At 27.7% G+C, this 19,708-nt stretch overlaps 1 protein-coding gene across 3 annotated transcripts in view; it reads right to left on the bottom strand.

The window, feature by feature from the left end:
- Positions 1-2,879: 2,879 nt before the first annotated feature.
- Positions 2,880-19,708, bottom strand: part of LOC136082267 (mucin-2-like) — a 43,359-nt gene continuing 26,530 nt past the window's right edge. For all 3 annotated transcript variants that reach the window (XM_065800891.1, XM_065800893.1, XM_065800892.1), the window contains 6 exons: positions 19,064-19,184; positions 16,295-16,660; positions 8,248-8,424; positions 7,999-8,160; positions 3,593-3,862; positions 2,880-3,392 (listed from right to left, as the gene is read on the bottom strand). In XM_065800891.1, the coding sequence (XP_065656963.1) occupies positions 3,349-3,392; positions 3,593-3,862; positions 7,999-8,160; positions 8,248-8,424; positions 16,295-16,660; positions 19,064-19,184 (1,140 nt within the window). In that variant the 3' untranslated portion in view covers positions 2,880-3,348. The remainder of the gene's footprint in view (positions 3,393-3,592; positions 3,863-7,998; positions 8,161-8,247; positions 8,425-16,294; positions 16,661-19,063; positions 19,185-19,708) is intronic.

Below are 19,708 nucleotides of genomic sequence, written 5' to 3'. Positions count from 1 at the left end.
AAAGGGGCATTTTACAATATAAATGAGTAGTTAGTAATTTTCTAATATGTGTTGATGACGTATTTCCGCATCTTTTATATAAGCTATAATTGAACCACCAGTAGCAGTTTTATTATTTAAAAGAAGGAAGAAATAAATATACAATAAGTACGTGTGAACTTGTTGTAGAAATAAGTGTAAAGTTATTAATAATGGTTTGTGATAAAGTTAGATATAAGTTAACAATACAAATTGGTACAGGAAAAACGTTGTTAGAATCAGAACTACCAACTTTAAGAGATTTTTTAAGATATGCTCTCATTCTTAGAATGATGGAAGAAAATGACCAAAATTCACGGTAAACTTTTGAAAATTTGTGGACCTCAGTAAAATATTTTTGGCAAAAAGCTAATCCACTTATACCCATATCTTTGATAAAAGAGAAAAAGAAAGAATCGTATATGACTGGGAAAAGGTATATAACTTCACTTTAGGTAGGGGAACATCTAAGCAAGTCTCTGATCATAAATGATCTTAGGTAAACTGTTTGACATTGCTAAGTGTAAATGTTCAATAAAATTATACGCAGAATTTGACAGTAATAACTGCAACTAGATTTTTCATTTTGTTGGCAAATGTTCTCAGGAAAATGAAATTCCTATTATTGAATTTAACTTTTTACAGTCGCAGAGGGATAAAGCTCTAAATGTGGAATGCAAATAGATCCAGTTATCAAGACAAAAAAAAAACATCATCAAAAAAGGCACAACAAATCAAAGAGAGTTAGAATTGAGACTGTATTCCGATGTAATATCTCAAAATGATGTGGAGTCATGTTGACAATGCCATGATGTGGAGTCAGACCATGTTGACAACGATTTTAATAACAACTATTATTTACCGGACATAAAAAAAGTTTCTCAGCGAAATAGCTAAAATGTAAATCATATTGCTTTGTTGGCAGTTAGATTTGGTATAAGTAACAGAGTAACTTCATCAATAGGCACTGCAAAATTAAAAACAGCCAAGGATGCAGGGTATTTATAAGATACCTGATAAAACATAGCTTTAGATCATAAAAAATTGATATATCAAAGCAAAATAAAGGTTATTGGAGGCCTGCAAAGAGAAACATAACAATGAAGTTAAGGAAGAGGGCATACAATCTGTAATGTTCGATGGTAGAAAGGACCTTGTATAAATAGTTTTATATGGAAACAAGAGCAAATCTTACCTAAAGTAGATCAAAGAAAATCATTGTAGTGTATTCAGCCTGGCGGAAAATATTTATTCCACTTTTAATTAATTCAGAGGAGAAGGTTGAACACCTGCTGAACATATTGCTAAATAACTATATGATTTGATAATAGCAAGTTGCGTTGAAAACTAATTTGTAGCAATTGGAGGAGATTCATCCAACTTTGACACAGGTATTATTCTTATTTCTTTAAATGGTATTTAACGTTTTATATACTTTTATTTTTTACTGAAAATAAAAAATTATAATGATTGAAAAGATGGAGATATTCAATATTTAGAGAAGAAATTAGGATTCAAACTAATCTGGGTTATTTATGCACTACATGCCAACGAGTTGCCATTTAGGCATTTAATGTTTTTATCTGAACTGCCATTTAGGTATTCTATTTTATCCAAAAATAGATTCTCAGAAAACATTGGAAAACTTATTAACAAAGCGACAAATCTTTCAACATACGTTCCTTAGCTTGATTTTTTTGTAGAGTTAATTCATTTGGAAATGGAAGCTGTAGATTCATTGTCTACAGATCAGAAGTATTTGTACAGAATATGTAATGCAATATCATCTGCTATTTTCCCTGATGATTTAAAGGATATTTAAATTGTCCCAAACAATCATTTAAGATGGTTGAATCTTGCAAGTAGATTACTTCAAATCTGGTGCTCCGAGCATGGTTTACAAAAAAAAGACCTAGAAAACTTGAAATTGTTTGCAGAGTTCATCATAGTTTATATTCTGTTATATGGTTTGAGATTAAGGTGATAAACATAGTAATGTAAAAATGAAATACAATAATTTACTTAAATACTATTATTTACTTTAACAATCGTAATAAAATTATAATGATAAAAAAAGTGATTAATTTTTGATGCCTATGTGCCAATTAAAGAAAGATCTGCTACAAATTCTTTAATCAGTATTTTAACTTTTAAAATTATTTTAGAAAAATATGCTGAAAACATTTTGGTAATATTTTAATGTTTTTGACGTATAGACTTAATATAACATAAAATTGTAATTCATGGTATAACTTTAATATATTATTGATTTAACTAAGTTAACTAAGGCAAAGGAATTTTTTTAGACTTTATTTTGATCAGAGTAGTAGCAAAGCAATTTGCAAACTTGGTGTAAACTTATGATAAAAAATGTAAATTTATGATAAAACTAATATTTTTAAGCTAAAAATTACGTAAATAAACATTAAATGCAAAGATAAAGGAAATCAGTTCTAATGTTCATAAGGGCAATGAAATAAGAAAAATGGCTTGCCGAACCTAAATTCAAAAATTTTTCAAAAGTAACCATAAGCTCTATCTACCCTAAAAACCATAACCTCTATCTACCCACATAATTCTAATGGATATGTGAAATATTTCGGTCAAAAAGAAAAATATTGGCATGGATCAATGGAATCTTTTTTTTATTAAACAGCATTTTATCACTCAAGTTAAACAAACGGTTTGTATTTCCGGATAGTAGACAGAGCACCATTGGAGGACAGTAAAACTAAATAACTTGATATCAATATTGTTTTATCAATAAGAAAATATTTAGTAATAAAAAATAATTCTTTAAACGGCAATGTCACAATTACTTTTGTTTGCTCCGGTCTCCCCAACCAATAAACTGAGGTAAATTTTTTAAACTAGAAAACAGATGTTTTAATGTAAAACAAACTGTGAGATAAAAATTACAGGTAAAATTATTTTACGCATTAAAGTGCAGATTTATTTAAATATTCAGCAAAAAAACACTTTTAAAATGAAACAGTTATCAAAAACAAAAATGTTAAAAAAAAAGAAACAAACTTTCTTATTGATCCTAAAATACTCAATAAAATTTTAAAGTAAAAAAAAACAAACAAACAAAAAATAAAACATTAAACGCAAAAGTTCTTATTGATTAATTTAGCCGTTGATTTCAGTTTTAGCGTAAACAAAAATATACAAAATAAGCTAACTTCGTAAGATACGGAGAATTTTATTTATTGCAAATCATGAACATAAAAATTAAAAAAAAAGTTAAACTTCAATCTTTAGCTATAAGTTTAATTTTAACGATTTTTCGTCGTATTTCATCCCTCCGTAAATCGTTACCACTTCGTATTACATTTGACTAACGGCAGCAGCTATTTTCTCTAAGATGGTTTCTACAAAAAAATAAAAATTATAAAATCAGAAAGAAAATTTTAATTTTGAAACAACATTATCTCAAAAAGATATTCCTATTCATCCAAACGTCGTTTGCTAAATAAGGCGATCAAAAAGAAAAACTTTAAGAACACCGTTGAATAGCTCATCTAAAACCAAAACACCGTTCCGACAAAAAGTTATAATTCTAAAAGCTTACTTTGACCACCGCAATTGATTTTCATTTGTTCGATCATTCTTTGGCGTTGTTGAACATCACCACTAATACTTTCAATAATGGATATGTATTCGATGATCTCATCAAATCGATTCCACTGCATTGGATTTATTTCTCCAGGATTACAATCAAGAATTGAATAAACAACATCGAGTGCTTTGTTAAGCTGGTCGAGTAAAGAAGTTATCATTTGCGTGTAATCATTAAAAGTAAAACTTAATTTGCTCATCATATTAACATTGCAATTAAAACCTAAACAAATATTGCTTTATATATATATATATATATATATATATATATATATATATATATATATATATATATATATATATATATATATATATATATATATGTATATATATAAATATAAATATGTATATATTTATTTATATATGTATATATTTATATATATATATATATATATATATATATTTATATATATATATATATATATATATATAAGCTGGTCGAGTAAAGAAGTTATCATTTGCGTGTAATCATTAAAAGTAAAACTTAATTTGCTCATCATATTAACATCGCAATTAAAACCTAAACAAATATTGCTTTATATATATATATATATATATATATATATATATATATATATATATATATATATATATATATATATATATATATATATAAAGCAATATTTGTTTAGGTTTTAATTGCGATGTTAATATATATATATAAGTATATATATAAGTATATATATATATATATATATATATATATATATATATATATATATATATATATATATATATATATATATATATATATATATATATATATATATATATATATATATATATATATAAATCCTTGTTGTGTAGTGTCTGGTGGATTCACCAATATATCCAGCATTACAGCTGGGACATACAAATTTATGAAGAACAAAGAATTTTAAATTTTGGAGTAAGGGGTCCTTTGAAGTAAACATACTACTGATTTCAAAAGGTGTGAGAGCTAGTTTTTCTTTTATGTTATCTTTACAATATTTTTTAATGCATATATTTAATTACTGTTAAAGTGTGTTTAAAATTTTTCCATAATAAAGGAGTTTAAAGTACTGTATATCAGTTTTGAAGATGATATGTGTTCTTTAGAAAAGATAAGGTTGTTTAGTTAATGTTTTAAGATTTTTTCAATTAGGTTCAAATGGAAATCACTTTTTTGAAGAGTTTGTTTAATTTATAAAATAGCGAGATGAAAACTTATCCAGTTGCTGTTGATTTTAAAGGTCCAGTCACTTAGTTTTGATAAGTCCAAGTTTATAATTTATATGAGTGAAGCTTGAAAATTAGTCAGTAAATCGGTTTAAGTTTTTTAAAAAATATGTTGAATTACCAAAGTTTTTATTTACAGAGTTATTGATTATATCAAGAAAGTTCAATTTGTAATCAACTTCTTCCTCTTTAGTAAATATGACTTAACACTTCCTTACATATAAACACATTTATTTCTACTTATTCAACAACAAAATATTAGATCAAATCAATGGTGTTGCCATGGGATCTCCACTAGCTCCTGCTTCAGCTAACTTATTTATGAGTCAAAAACATTTGGTTAGAAAACAATAATTGAAATAAAGTAGTTTATTTCATAAACTAATAAAACTAATGTAGCCAAAAAAATTGTTCATATACAAAAATTGTAGTTAATTTTTTTTTATACCTGACTATGTCAATTGTTGATGAAACATGTCATCACCATGATTATGGTGGCTTTGGCTGGTAACCAGTACCAAAGGTGCTTAAAATACAGGCTAAATTACATCAAATTATAAAGCGTACTTTTCTTATAACTTTGTTTGTAATGCCATCCATTGTAAGGCACTTATCATGGTGGCAACCATTTGCCAGACACCCTTAAACTTTGAAAAAATGTAACTGTACTAGTATAAAAGTTGAAATTTATACAGGTTACTTGGGTAACTGTTAGAAGATGTTTCTCTTTCGCCAGACACTTTCTACAGTTTGAAAACCTTAGTTATGTAACTTAACTGAAAATAATCGCTGTTTTATTGTGTCAAAAAAAGTATTGATTTATATTAGCATTTAATAACAGTTAAAATCCAAGGTGAAAATTTAAATTAAAATGAATTTAAAAGATGGTTTTAATAACTTTTTTTTTCAAATAAAAAAATTGTATTAAACTGAACAATTGTAAAGGAAATTGTTTTGAAAAAATTTATGAAATAGGACACAAAAATAGTTTAAAAACATAAGATAAATAGACTGCCAGTACAAACCAAAACCCTTAGTCAATGTACAAACACTCTTAAGTGCCAATTCTATTTAATTCAGCCAATGTATGTCACTTTAATTCAGCCAATGTATGTCACTTTAAATAAAAAGTAGTACTATGTTAGAAGTAAACATGTAATTGTTTTTTTCAGATCAAATATATAAGACACAACATTACTAATTTTGTAAAGCTAGTAAATAAATAGTATTTCGATTAATCTTGGTGATCAAAACAAAATAGGGCATATATACATACTGTGTGTCATATTTGTGAAGGAAGTCTTTGAGATTAGACAAAAAGAAAAAGAAAGATTTTTCTTTTTGAAGTTCTCATGTTTGGCGAGGACCCCTAAACCACATTAACAACTGCTATTTTTGGCTTGTTGATACTATTGGTATTGGAAAAAGAAAGATGCAAAAAATAGCTAATCCTAATATTCCTTCTGCTATTACAAAATTTCAACATTCCGACAAGATTCCACTTTCAATTTTTAAAGGTTTATTTTTGTCAGATGATGAACAAAGTATGTCTGCTACAAAAACATAAGAACTTTTATCAGGCTGGAAGACTTTTCATATAATGCTAAACAATTCAATTTGCCTCAGTGTTTCAGTCAGATTGAACTTAAAGTTTTTATTTTTTAAATTTAATGTTATTTACCTCCCGAAGGGTACTACAGTCAAGGAGGCTCCTTTTAATTGTGGATACAACCCTTTCCCAACTCTATAACTCTGAAACACAAACTTGATAAATAAGGCCGCTCAATCAATCAAAAATTAAAAACTTTGATACTTATAAAATATTCGTTTTAGTAGTTCACATTTATTTTTGAATACAATTTAAAGTTTTGAAAATACATCCCAACATTTCAAAATGAGTTTTAAATCTGTTTTTTAGAATTTTTTCTAATAATTTGCACAATAAAAAATATTTGTTGTAAAAAATCTGTAGCTTGCCATTAAAATCTGATGCCAGATATGAATTCAGCGCATTAAAATTATGTAAGAACGAGTGTGAAATTTAATGCAATAAATTTATTGTAGACCTGTATTATTAATAACTCATTGCAACAGATAAAGATAAAAACAAGGCTTCTAATTTATATTTTCAGCATAATAGGTGTACTGAAAGGGTAGCAGGTTAAAGCGAAAAGATGTTAATTTGAATATTTTTCAAATTCATTTTTTTTTTAGCTACACAGCCTGGTTTTCATTTTATCTATTGCAACAAACTAACTTTTAAACTTAAGTTTGGCTTTTAAACTTTTAAACTTAAGTTTGGCTTTTAAACTTTTAAACTTAAGTTTGGCTTTTAGTTTTTAAACATTTTTTAAAAAGGTTATTACAATTATTTTTTTATTTTATTTTAAACAAAACAGCTAATAAAACTTTTAAAGTCATTTTTATTAAAATTTTTATTTTAGATTCTAACTGTAATCAAATGCTAATTGAAATCAGTACTTTTTTCAACACAATCAAACAGCAATTATTTTCAGTTAAGTTACATAAACTAAGGTTTTTGCCCTAACATTTTTAGATATAAAACTAACAATATTGCTAACATATATACTTGTCTGGCAGAAAAACTGTAAAAATGTCTGACTAATAAGAATACATCCTCTAATACCACCCAAGTAAGCTGTAATACCACCCAAGTAAGCTGTATAAAATTCAACATTTGTACTATAACATAATTTTTTGAAGTTTAAGGGTGTCTGATAAGGGGCCAGAATTTCCTGATGTATTTTGTGCATTTGAATTGCTTAAAATTTGTTTATCAAATTCTTAAAATTTATATTAATAAAATTTATATTAAAAAAATTTATATCAAAAAAATAAAATTAATTCCTTAAAATTTTAAAAATTTATCAAAATTAAAATTCTAAAGCCAAGTAAATGCAGACATTGTCCTAATGTCATTTTACTTTTTCGTTCATACATTGTTTTTTGTTTATATTTTTCTTTTGTTTACTGATGATGAACAGGCACCTGTCAAAAATACATAAAAATTACAACCAATTTAATGCTTCACATAGACACATTGGACGAATGCTAGTGTACTGTTGGTCACCTTCTTTTAAAAAACACAAACAATTATTTACTTTTATTATCAATTTTACAACAAAATAGTAAACAAACCGTTCAACTGTTTTTGAGTTGAGTCTGCATCATATTTGTCGAGGAAGGCCATAATATATTCCAAGCTGCCAACATCAACACCTAACATCAACAAGCTTGGGACAAAGTTTTGGAAATTTTTGTTTATACCAGAACACTTATTGTCTTTCATCACTTCGCAAACTGTAATCAAACATATTTTGTCAAAAGAAAAAAAAATTAAAATTAAAAGTTATTTTCAAAACCAAAATTGACATTTACAGAACTCACCAGTTACTGGACATGGTACATTAATACAATCACCATATATGATTCTATTAGATAGGTCACAAGGTTTAGAAAATTCTGATTTTTTATCGCAATTGGTGAAGACAAATAGTGCTTTTCCACCACCACATGAAAGTGAACAACTTGAATTTTGCACAGGATCCTTCCATACCCCATCAGCTAAACACAACATTTTTATTTCAATTAATTTTTTGTATCAATACTATAACCAAACAAAAAAAAAGAAGGTAAAATAACTAAAAATAAAAGCACACATATAACATTTTTTTAAAATTATTTTATAGGTACATTATTTACCTACAAACATGGAGCTTTCTAGGACATTAAAAGAACATGTTAAACTTGTTTACACTAAATTACTTCTGTGTTAAAGTTGTGTTTAAGATATCATTTCAAATTAAACTTGTTAAATAAAATGCATAAAAATAATTGGCTAGATAAATTTCTATAAAGATAAATGAACAAAAAAAAAATACATTTATTTAGTATATTAGATATAAACCATAAGTATATACAACTGAAGATATGCTTAACTCGCAGATCAGATTTTATGTCAAATCAAGCACTGGAAAAAAAAAAAATCACATTTTTAGGTACTTAAATAGCCATTACTCGATTTTCAAATAGTGAAATTATGAAATACTGGGTTAATTGAATGTAAACAAGTTTTGAATTAAGTGATTGCAAATTGCGATATCTGGAAATATTTCTGGTCATTAAATTCTCAGTTTATTAAATAATCATTGAAAAGTGAAAAAATTATTGAAAAGTGAAATTAAATTATTAAAAAGAAAAAAATATAATATTTTAAAATTGTATAAACATCTTTTTCAAAAATTTGCAAAAAAAAAATTTTTTTTTTAATAATGTAGTCTTTTTAAATTAGTAATTTTTAATCATTTCATTAGTAAAAAAGAAACAAATAAATAAAGCAGTTAAATCATTCAACAGGAAGATTTAATTTATTCATAATTTAAAGTAACTTATAAAAATAATCTTTCAAAAGATTTTTAGAAAGACATAGAAAAATAGTTTTATATGTTTAAATTTATCATAAAAAATATATGCCAACTACAAATATTTAAATATAACATTTAATTTACATTAAAAAATATGTTTCTTTTAAACGATCATTATAATTAACTTTTTATTTTATTTAAAGCCTTAAAATAAAAGCCTTAAAATAAAAAATTTAGAAAAGATCAACAATTAAAAGTTATTTATAATGCAACAAATTTTTTTATTGCTTTTATATTGTTAAAACATCAAAATAGCTGTGGTCATATTGTGAAAAAATAAATAAAAATAAGCGTGGTCAGTTGCAGCATGCAATCAAATGCCATAATATACTTTAATATGGCATCTAAAATAGAAAAAAAAAAATAGTTAAACTGAACTCAACAAATGATGTTGCATGATGTGATGATATTGCATGATTTAAACACTGCCCTTATTTGCATGTGATATCTTCTCTGATGAAATTAATGATAAGATTATTAACAAATCAGTTGTTAAAATTGATAAAAGCAATGTTACCAAACTTATTTCTGCTGCTGTTTTAACTAGTAACAGTCAGCATATAACTGCAAAAAAGTTTAATAGTATATCTTGGACAAAAACTAAACATGTGCCAGGTATGTGCCAAGAAATAGTTATTATTGAGCAAGGTGTCCATGAATCAGTAATGTCAAACAACCCACTGGAGATTTTTGAACTTTTATTTACTAATGAACTTAGAGATGTAGTAGTAAAAATAACAAATAAATATGCTGATTAATGCAATATGGACAAAGTACACTCCAAGACGTTTTTCTTGAAAGCTTCTTTCAAAATAGAAAAACACAACATCTAGTAACATATATTTGAATGTACTGCATCTATTGTACCAACCTCTACTTGAATATGATATACTGCAGCTTGTTAAACAAACAAGAAATCTATTTTAAAAAATCTAATATGTTTTTATTAAAATAAAATTTTAAAAATTTACTATCGCTTTTTACTAAAAAAGATTTGGATGTCACATGTCATGTGATGCCACAATGTCACAAAAGAGAAAAAGCAGTAGAACAGTAGCAGTATGAACAAAAAATTTCTCATTGGTTGAAATTACATTAAAAAATACATTGAAAAGACAAAAAAGATTAATGATGAGACTCTGAGAAGAGTTAGATGTTTCTAGCAAAAATATTAATGGTTATACATGAGTACATCCAGCTTATGGGCAGTGTAGATTGTTTTGATCAAATTATTAGATTGTGATCAAAAGTGAAAGACCACAGAAAAAAATGGTATAAGACTATTACCCATTTAGTCAGCATAATTTGTTTTAATTTACAAAAATAAAGAAAAGAATGGTGATCATGATGCTCTTTATTTTTAACTAAAGATAATAAAGCAAATTGTTTTAAAATGCAGAATAAAATGTAAATGAAGCAGACACTCAACACTTAATAAAAGTGTACACCCATCACTTAAAGGAACGCTTTTCTTACTAGCTAAGCCTAAAGATTATTTATGATACCAGCTACTGCACACAAAGAAAATGCTACAAGAAAATTTGTAGTGTATTATAATAAACCAAACAAACCACAAAAAAACCACATTAATTTTATGCCAAATACTATTTTAGATGTGTTGTGTTTTATTGAGAACTATCATAGATATTAATTATAAATATAAGTATTAAGATATTGGTTTTAAAAAGTATTTAGTATTCACTTATTAAATCAGCCAACATCATTGACATTAATACATTAGAAAATGGTTGGAAAAATCAATAGAAACATAATTAAATGATTAGAAATTACTAAAATTACTTTAAATTATTAGGAGACTATTGGAAACATTATGATTGATTGATTGATATTTATCAGAACATCAAATACATGTTCTAAAGGACATGCAGGCCCATACAAAGACGGACAGTCAGTGTGCCTTAAATAAATTAAAAATATATTACAACAAAAACAATTACAAAATTATAAAGAAACAAATAATTGTTCCTGTTAGAATAAATATTTGTCAAAAGAGTTTTTTGAAAATATTTATTGCATGCACAGCTTTCAACTTTCTATTCCATATATCTGCAATTCAGTAAGAAAAACTATATTTTCTCGAATCTAAGCAACAAATTTGTTTGTGTATGATGAACCATTCAACATTATATAATTTAGAAACACATAATCCGCAAGTTGTTACGGGTATATTATCATTGAGGAATTTATCAAAAACAAATTTCTGGTTTAGTATTTGGTTCTCAATTATTGAAGTATAAATAGTTACCATATTTTTTTTAATATTGTTTTTTTTAATAATATTGTATGGTTGTGTTAATGGTGAAAATTGTTCCAAATTAATGGGGGCTTTTGATATGATATCAAGAGCAAGCTGGTAATAGTATTGAATTAATATTTTTGGATATTGATTATAGTTATAGCTTCCACTGTTTCCACTCTTTTATTCTACAATGGTAATTTTTTATTCTACAATGGTAAGTAGTCAAAGATTTTTCAAATTCTCTTTTTCTTAACCTTAATTAAGAGGTAATCTTAACCTTAACTAAGGGGTCTTAACCTTAAGGTCTTAACCTTAAAGTCTTAACCTTAAGGTCTTAACCTTAATTAAGGGGTAATCTTAACCTAAGGTAAGGGGTATACAGACTCTATCTGTTGACCAGCTTCGCACCCCTTCTTTATCTATTAGGCTGGCGCAGATGTATTTTTAATACTTTGTTTCCAGTTTAGGATGTTGAATGCTAGATCTTCTTTACTCAATGCATGGGTTTTGCTTGTGTCTCTATTTTTATGACTAGGCAACTCATTCTATTATCTCATAATGAGGGTACAGCACTAAAACTCAGTTTTATGGTTCTGAGGCCAGCTGGTAGTCAGGTTTCCCGAACTCTGTGGTAGCTCTCAGAGAGGCTGATTCCATCAACAGCTGAAAAATATCAAAGTATTAACAGTGCCATGTTGCGCATGGATGGTGTCCCTGTTTGTACTTTTGGTGTGCATCGTCAAGGTCACATTTGGAGCCCTTTGATACTGCTTAGGGTTTATTAATAGTAATGAGATAATTGCTTAGGTTATTAAACAGTGTACTGAGTACACTGATTAATAGCCCAAGCAATTAATCAGTGTACTCAGCACTAAAGTACCAAAAACTATAAAACACAAAAAACCATCATCACCACCAAGTTTTCTAAACCTATCATTCAATAATATTTGTGGTCTTCGAAGTAACTTTTCTTCTGTTGAGTCTTATCTTTTGCAAAGTTCACCGGACCTACTTGCTCTTTGTGAGACTAATTTGAGTTCGGCTGTCTCATCTTGTGATCTTAGTGTTGATGGTTATCTTCCTTTAATTCGTAAAGACTCCAATAGTCACATGCTTGGCCTGGGCATTTACATTCGTAAGAATTCACCCTTTGTCGGGAAACTAGGTTTGAATCCACAGACTATTCTTTTATATGCTTTCATTTAGCACCACTTCAATCTATCTCCTTTCTCTTTGTTCTATATTGCTCTCCTTCATCTCAAGACTGCACTCTTTTTGATGTTATTTCTGATCATATTGACCAAGCCCTCTCTCTTTATCCATCAGCTAATATACTTGTTGTCGGTGACTTTAATGCTCACCACTCTGAATGGCTTGGCTCTAGTGTCACTGATTCTGCAAGCAATAAAGCCCACAACTTTTGCCTTTCTCAATCCCTAACTCAAATAGTCAACTTTCCAACTCACTTTCCAGACAATCCGAATCATTTACCTTCTCTACTCGACTTATGTCTTGTTTCTGATCCTAGTCAGTGCTCAGTTTCTCCACCTTCACCCTTAGGTGCTTCTGATCACAGTTTGATCTCTCTAAAACTAATATTTCATACTTCTTCATCACCTGAATCCCCCTATTATCGTACCTCTTACAACTACAGTTGTAAGAGGTACGATACAAGCTGACTGGGATTCTTTCCGTGATTTTCTTCGTGATAGCCCTTGGGTAGAAATCTTTTGTCTTCCTGTTGACAAATGCTTATCTTATATAACTTCGTGGATTCAGGATGGCATGGAATCTTTTATTCCCTCTCGTCGATTCCAGGTCAAGCCTCACTCTTCTCCATGGTTTTCTCACATTGTGCTGTTGCAATTTCCAATCGAAAACGTTACTTCCATATCTATCAGCAAAACAATTCTCCAGAAAACAGACATCTGTTTATTACTGCTAGAAACCATTGTAAAAAGATTTTGTCTAACGCCAAAGCCTGCTAATCTCAGGTCATGAAATCTCGTATCTCATCTCAAAAATTAGACTCTCGTGACTTCTGGAGAATCTTTAATAGTATCAATAATAAGGGCAAATCTTTAATTCCACCTCTCTTGTATTGTTCAGACTTTGTCACCTCACCTAAAGACAAAGCTGAATTGTTTGCTAAAAACTTTTCATCAGTATCATCTCTTGATTCCACTAGTTGCGTTCTACCTGATATTGCCAACAAACAGGTTGATCCATTGCTTGACATTCGTATCACTCCAGCTGCTAAAGTGATTTCCTGTCTAGACTCTTCTACAGCTTATGGCCTGGACAACATACCTGTTATTGTCTTACAGAAGTGTTCTCCAGACCTGTCGTCTATACTCTCAAAACTATTGCTTATCAGAGCAATAGTTTTGAGAGTATAGTTTTGAGATTGCACTAAGTGCTTATCAGAGTCTTGTTTTCCAGCCTGCTGGAAAAGCGGCATCTGTTATCCCTATCTTCAAAAATTCTGGAGAGCGATCTGATTCATCTAACTACTGTCCCATTAGTCTTCTTCCTATCATAAGCAAGGTTTTTGAATCTTTAATTAACAAACACTTAATTTCTCATCTTGAATCTAATAACTTACTTTCTGACCATCAATATGGATTTCGATTTTCTCGCTGTACAGCTGATTTGCTAACAGTAATAACTGACAGGTTTTATCGTTTATTAGATGAAGGTGGAGAGGTTATGGTCATCGCTCTTGACATTTGAAAAGCTTTTGATAAAGTTTGGCATGCTGGTCTTCTCCATAAGGTTTCTTCTCATGGTGTATCTGGCAATATCTTTAAGATTATTGTATCCTTCCTTTCCAATCGTAGCATAAAAGTTGTCCTCGATGGACAGCACTCTTCTTCTTATTCTGTAACTTTAGGGGTTCCTCAAGGTTCTATCCTTGGCCCTATACTCTTTTTAATTTACATTAACGATCTTCCAGATATTCTCACATCTAAGGTGGCATTGTTTGCTGATGATACTACCATTTATTCTTGTTGTGTTAAGAAACCAACACTCTCTGATTGCTTGGAGGGGGCATTTGAGCTTGAAAAGGATCTCACTTCTGCTACAGCATGGGGTTCGTAGTGGCTGGTGAACTTCAATACAGATAAAACTCAATTTTTTTCAGCCAATCGTTATTGCAATAATTTAAACTTCCATATATTTATGAACAGTGATGTACTCGATGAGTCATCTACTCTTTATCTTCTAGGATTAACTCTTACTTCCAATCTTTCTTGGAAACCATATATCAAATCAGTTGCAAAATTAGCATCTGCTAAGGTTGCATCTCTTTATCGAGCTCGTCACTTTCTTACTTTGGATTCTATTCTCTATCTCTATAAATCTCAAATCCAGCCTTGTATGGAATACTGTTGCAATATCTGGGGCGGATCTTCTAACGATGCCTTTTCTCTTTTAGACAAGGTGCAAAAACGCATTGTAAATATAGTTGGACCTGCTCTTGCAGCCAACCTCCAACCATTATCACATCGTCATAATGTTGGTTCTTTTTCTCTTTTCTACAAATACTATAATGGACACTGGTCTAAAGAGCTATCGTCTCTTGTGCCATCTACTAAAATTCATTCTCGTGTTACTCGTCATTCAATTAAGTGTCATCCTTTTTCTGTGACTGTTCCTAAGTGCTCCAAAAACACTTATTCGTCTAGTTTTTTTCCTCGAACATCAGTTCTTTGGGATTCGCTTCCTTCATCTTGTTTTCCTGATTCATATAATTTGTAATCCTTTAAGTCGTCCATCAATCGTTATCTTGCTCTACAATCTTCATCTTTTCTCTTTCAGTAACTTCCAACTTTAATTAGTGGCTGCGTGCAGCCTTGTTGGAAGCGAAGATGTTTAAAAAAAAAAAAAAACTCTTTACCTCTAGAAAACTTAAATAAAAAAAGCAGTTGCTGATTGAAACTAGTCGCCAGGAGAAAAAAGTTGAGCCCTGTTCTATGAAGGATGTGGTGAGAATAAAACTAACAGGCAATATTAAATGATCAGTAATTTTAATATATTGACAAGTATTTTTTTATTCAGATACTAGTAAACTTTGATCAGTAATTTAATTATTTTGCCCAGTAAAATAAATAAAACAATAAGTAAATTAAATAAAATGATTAGTAGATTTATTAAAACAATCAGTAGATTTGTTAAAAATTTATAATGAGTTATTTATTATTATTAAATTTATAAATATATATATATATATATATATATATATATATATATATATATATTATATATATAAATATATATATATATATATATATATATATATATATATATATATATATATATATATATATTCCACAGTAAAAACTAAAATTAAGGTTGAAGTAATCAAGTTAATTCAGAATGGAAAATCAAGTTTCATTGATTTATTAAGGCAGGTAGTGTAAAAAATAACTGAATTAACTTATTGAATTGATTAAATTTGAATAATTATCATTTAATTAAATAACTATTTATCAATTAACTGAGTAACATTAATATACTGATCTTTTAAACAAATGATAATATATTTATTTTACTGGCATGTTATATATATATATATATATATATATATATATATATATATATATATATATATATATATATATATATATATATATATATATATATATATATATATATATATATATATATACATTTACATTAAATAACTTAGATAACTACTTTTTTTTTTAAATTTTGCTTTAAAATAAATAAATAAAATTTAACTCACGAACACATATCCAAGTTTGATTTAAAGCAAAATATGCTGAACTTCCTGGCACACATGGAGGTGGTGTTGTTGTTTGAGGTACTGTTGTTTGAGTTGTTGTTGAAGTTGAAGTAGTTGCTGGAGGGGTTGTAGTTGCTGGAGGGGTTGTAGTTGCTGGAGGGGTTGTAGTTTCTGGAGGGGTTGTAGTTGCTGGAGGGGTTGTAGTAGCTGGAGGGGTTGTAGTTGCTGGAGGGGTTGTAGTAGCTGGAGGGGTTGTAGTTGCTGGAGGGGTTGTAGTAGCTGCAGGAGTTGTAGTACCTGATGTTGTAGTTGTTGTTGTTGTTGGGGGTGCTGTGGTTGATGTTGAAGGTGCAGTAGTTGTAGAAGCTGAAAAAACAAGATAATATTGAAATGAATACAAACAAAAAAACTAAAAAAGAACTGAAAAATAGCTTTTTTTCATTTTTAAGTCCATATTTATATATTATCATTAATAAAATATACAATTGAGTTATTTTTGCTTTTATTGGCATTACACACGTTCCCACCGGCACATACACAATAATTCTATTTTTTGTTTACTATTTCCAAGATAATAGGGATTGTTTGCAGCCTTGGAAGAGAATTATTAAAAAAAAAAACAAAAAAAAAATACACTTAACAAGTGCTGTATTTTAATAAATAAGTGTTATTTTTCATAGAAAAACGATTTCTTTGTGGATTCTTTGTAGTAATCAATTGACAAGTTGATAAAAGCATGTTTAATTATTCTTTACAATATTGTCAAGTTACATTATGTGTTCTGTTGTAAATTATTAACAATATGTGTTCTATTATAAACTGCTTTAGTTACTTGGTAACTAATTAGTAAGGTATTTGTTCATCAATTATCTTTTATTTTCATTATTTAAACTAGTTTTTAGTTTAAACTGATATTTTACTTGTTTTTTTCTTGAATTTTTAGAATTTTAAAAAATCAATGTAAAATTTTAATATATATATTTTTCACTATTAAACTTTATGCTTTATACTTATGTGTACTATTGAGGCTGATATTATTTAATATTGAAATTTATCTATAAATACCTTATACTTAAATTTATCTATATATAAATTATCAAAACTCTCTCTCAACAATAGACCTCTAAAACACAAACCTTGTTATACAAGGATGCTGCGCAGAGAAACAGGTTGAGTGCAGTACATCCAGAGCAGCATGGTGGATTTGAATTATGAGCTTTTAATTGTGAAAGTTCTACCATTAGTCTACTATCGCATGATATAAAAAACATAAAATGATCTACACAAGCTGTTGTACAAACTATTGACATAATATGGTCATGGTATATTTATATCTTGTCAATAAAAATATTGTATTCCATTAAAAGATAACAAGCCAAGAGATGCTGTTTGATAAAAATTTTATTAACCAATACCTACTAGACATCCAAATATGTTAATTTAATCACATATATATTTAGATATTGCTAAAATATATATAATATCTCAAAATGCTAAAACACAACATCAGAATACTTTTTAATGAAATTCATGAACAATAATCTTTTTTTTGGAAAAATAATCTAAACAAAAAAAAACTTAGAGAGATTCGCAATTTATGTTTAAACATTAAAACACCAACATTAAACATTTGATTAAAAATATTTTGAAATGTTCAGTAATGATGCTTTACCAGACATTTCTACAGTTAATTGACTGAAAATATTTTGAAATCTTCAGTCATAATGCATCATCAAACTTTTCTACATTTATTTGACTGAAAATACTTTGAAATGTTCGGTAATGATGCTTCACCAAACATTTCTACAACTATTTGATTGAAAATATTTTGAAATCTTCAGTAATGATGCTTTACCAAACATTTCTACAGTTAATTGACTGAAAATATTTTGAAATGTTCGATAATGATGCTTCACCAAACATTTCTACAACTATTTGATTGAAAATATTTTGAAATCTTCAGTAATGATGCTTTACCAAACATTTCTACAGTTATTTGATTGAGAATATTTTGAGATCCTTATTTGCCAAAAAAATAGTAAAGAATTTGTCTTCCACTTTGCTGGATATGTAGCAAAATAACTTCAACCTGTGCTTTTGTAATATTTCGAAAGATTTAGATTTTTATCAAGTAAGTAATTTTACAGGGTTTTTTTAACAGTAAAAGCTAATATAATTTTTAATAAAATTCTATTTTTATTACAATTCTATTAACCCCCTTTCCCCAACTCCACATCTGAAAAGCCATCTATTTTCTTATAACTTTAACCAAGACAATGCAACCAAGACAATAAACAAAATTGTTTTTAAGTAGAGCAATAAAAGTTAACAATATAAAGTAGAATAAAAAAAAATTAAACTTCAAAATAAAAATGAACTATAAATAATAATGATTAAATTACAAATAACATTAATAATAAAAAGTAAATGTTTTATAAATATTTGAACAAATATATTTGAAAATGAAATTTTATGCTAATGAGTTAAAAGAGTCATTTTCTAGAGAAAGAATAATACCTTAACAATAGTCTTAATTGTCAACAAATCTGAAAATATCAGGCCTTAAACTTTAGGTAGACCATAGAATATTCTGCCCTCAAAAAATAACTTAGTAGGTTATTTTTTGGGTGACATAAATTAGCATAAATTAAAATCTCTGTTGTAATCACAACTACAAATTTAAAAAATTACTTTGTCTAAGTTAAAAACTTATGCAAAGAAAGTTTATTACTTTAACATACTAAATTAATTAAACTAAATTTAAAATACCTGGTGGGTTAAGGGTGAATAGAACATTATCAATTGCTGGTGTGTTGAATATAAACCATGAACCACTAGGGTTGTCAAGTGCATTGTACAATTCAACATATCGAGGAAGAGTTAAATTGCACTACAAATTAAAAAAAGGAACAAATTAGGCAATAAAACAAACAGTACGTCAGCATTAACTACCATTAAATGAGCAGCCATTATAGTTTCAGATAAATTATAAAATAAAAATGATACAAATTCATAACCCATTTACTTGCTTATCAGCCTAACTTACTGTACGAATTGTTATACACATAGAAGTAGCATATCTGTTCTTTAGCAAACATGTTTTTTCAAACTAACAAAATCTAATTTTGAAATATGATCCAGCACATAAAGTTTATAAATTCTTTTTTTACCCGTAATTTTTTAATTATATTTTCACGTAAAATGAAAATTAGTTAAAAAATTTGATTTAGCAAGTTTTTTAAATGACAAATCAAAAAATGTTAGATAACTGAAAAAGGTAAGAAAGAAGATTTATACTTAACTATTTTTAAACAATTTAAAGCCATTACTTGCTTCCCTTTTGTAAATTTGAGAAGTATTTATGACTAATTAAGAACATTTAAAGAGGATACAATTTATTTTACAAATATACTT

Source organism: Hydra vulgaris, chromosome 07 (assembly GCF_038396675.1).
Source record: "Hydra vulgaris chromosome 07, alternate assembly HydraT2T_AEP".
NCBI lineage: Eukaryota > Metazoa > Cnidaria > Hydrozoa > Anthoathecata > Hydridae > Hydra > Hydra vulgaris.
Note: the sequence above shows the minus strand (reverse complement) of the source record. Positions and strands in the feature narration are given on the sequence as shown.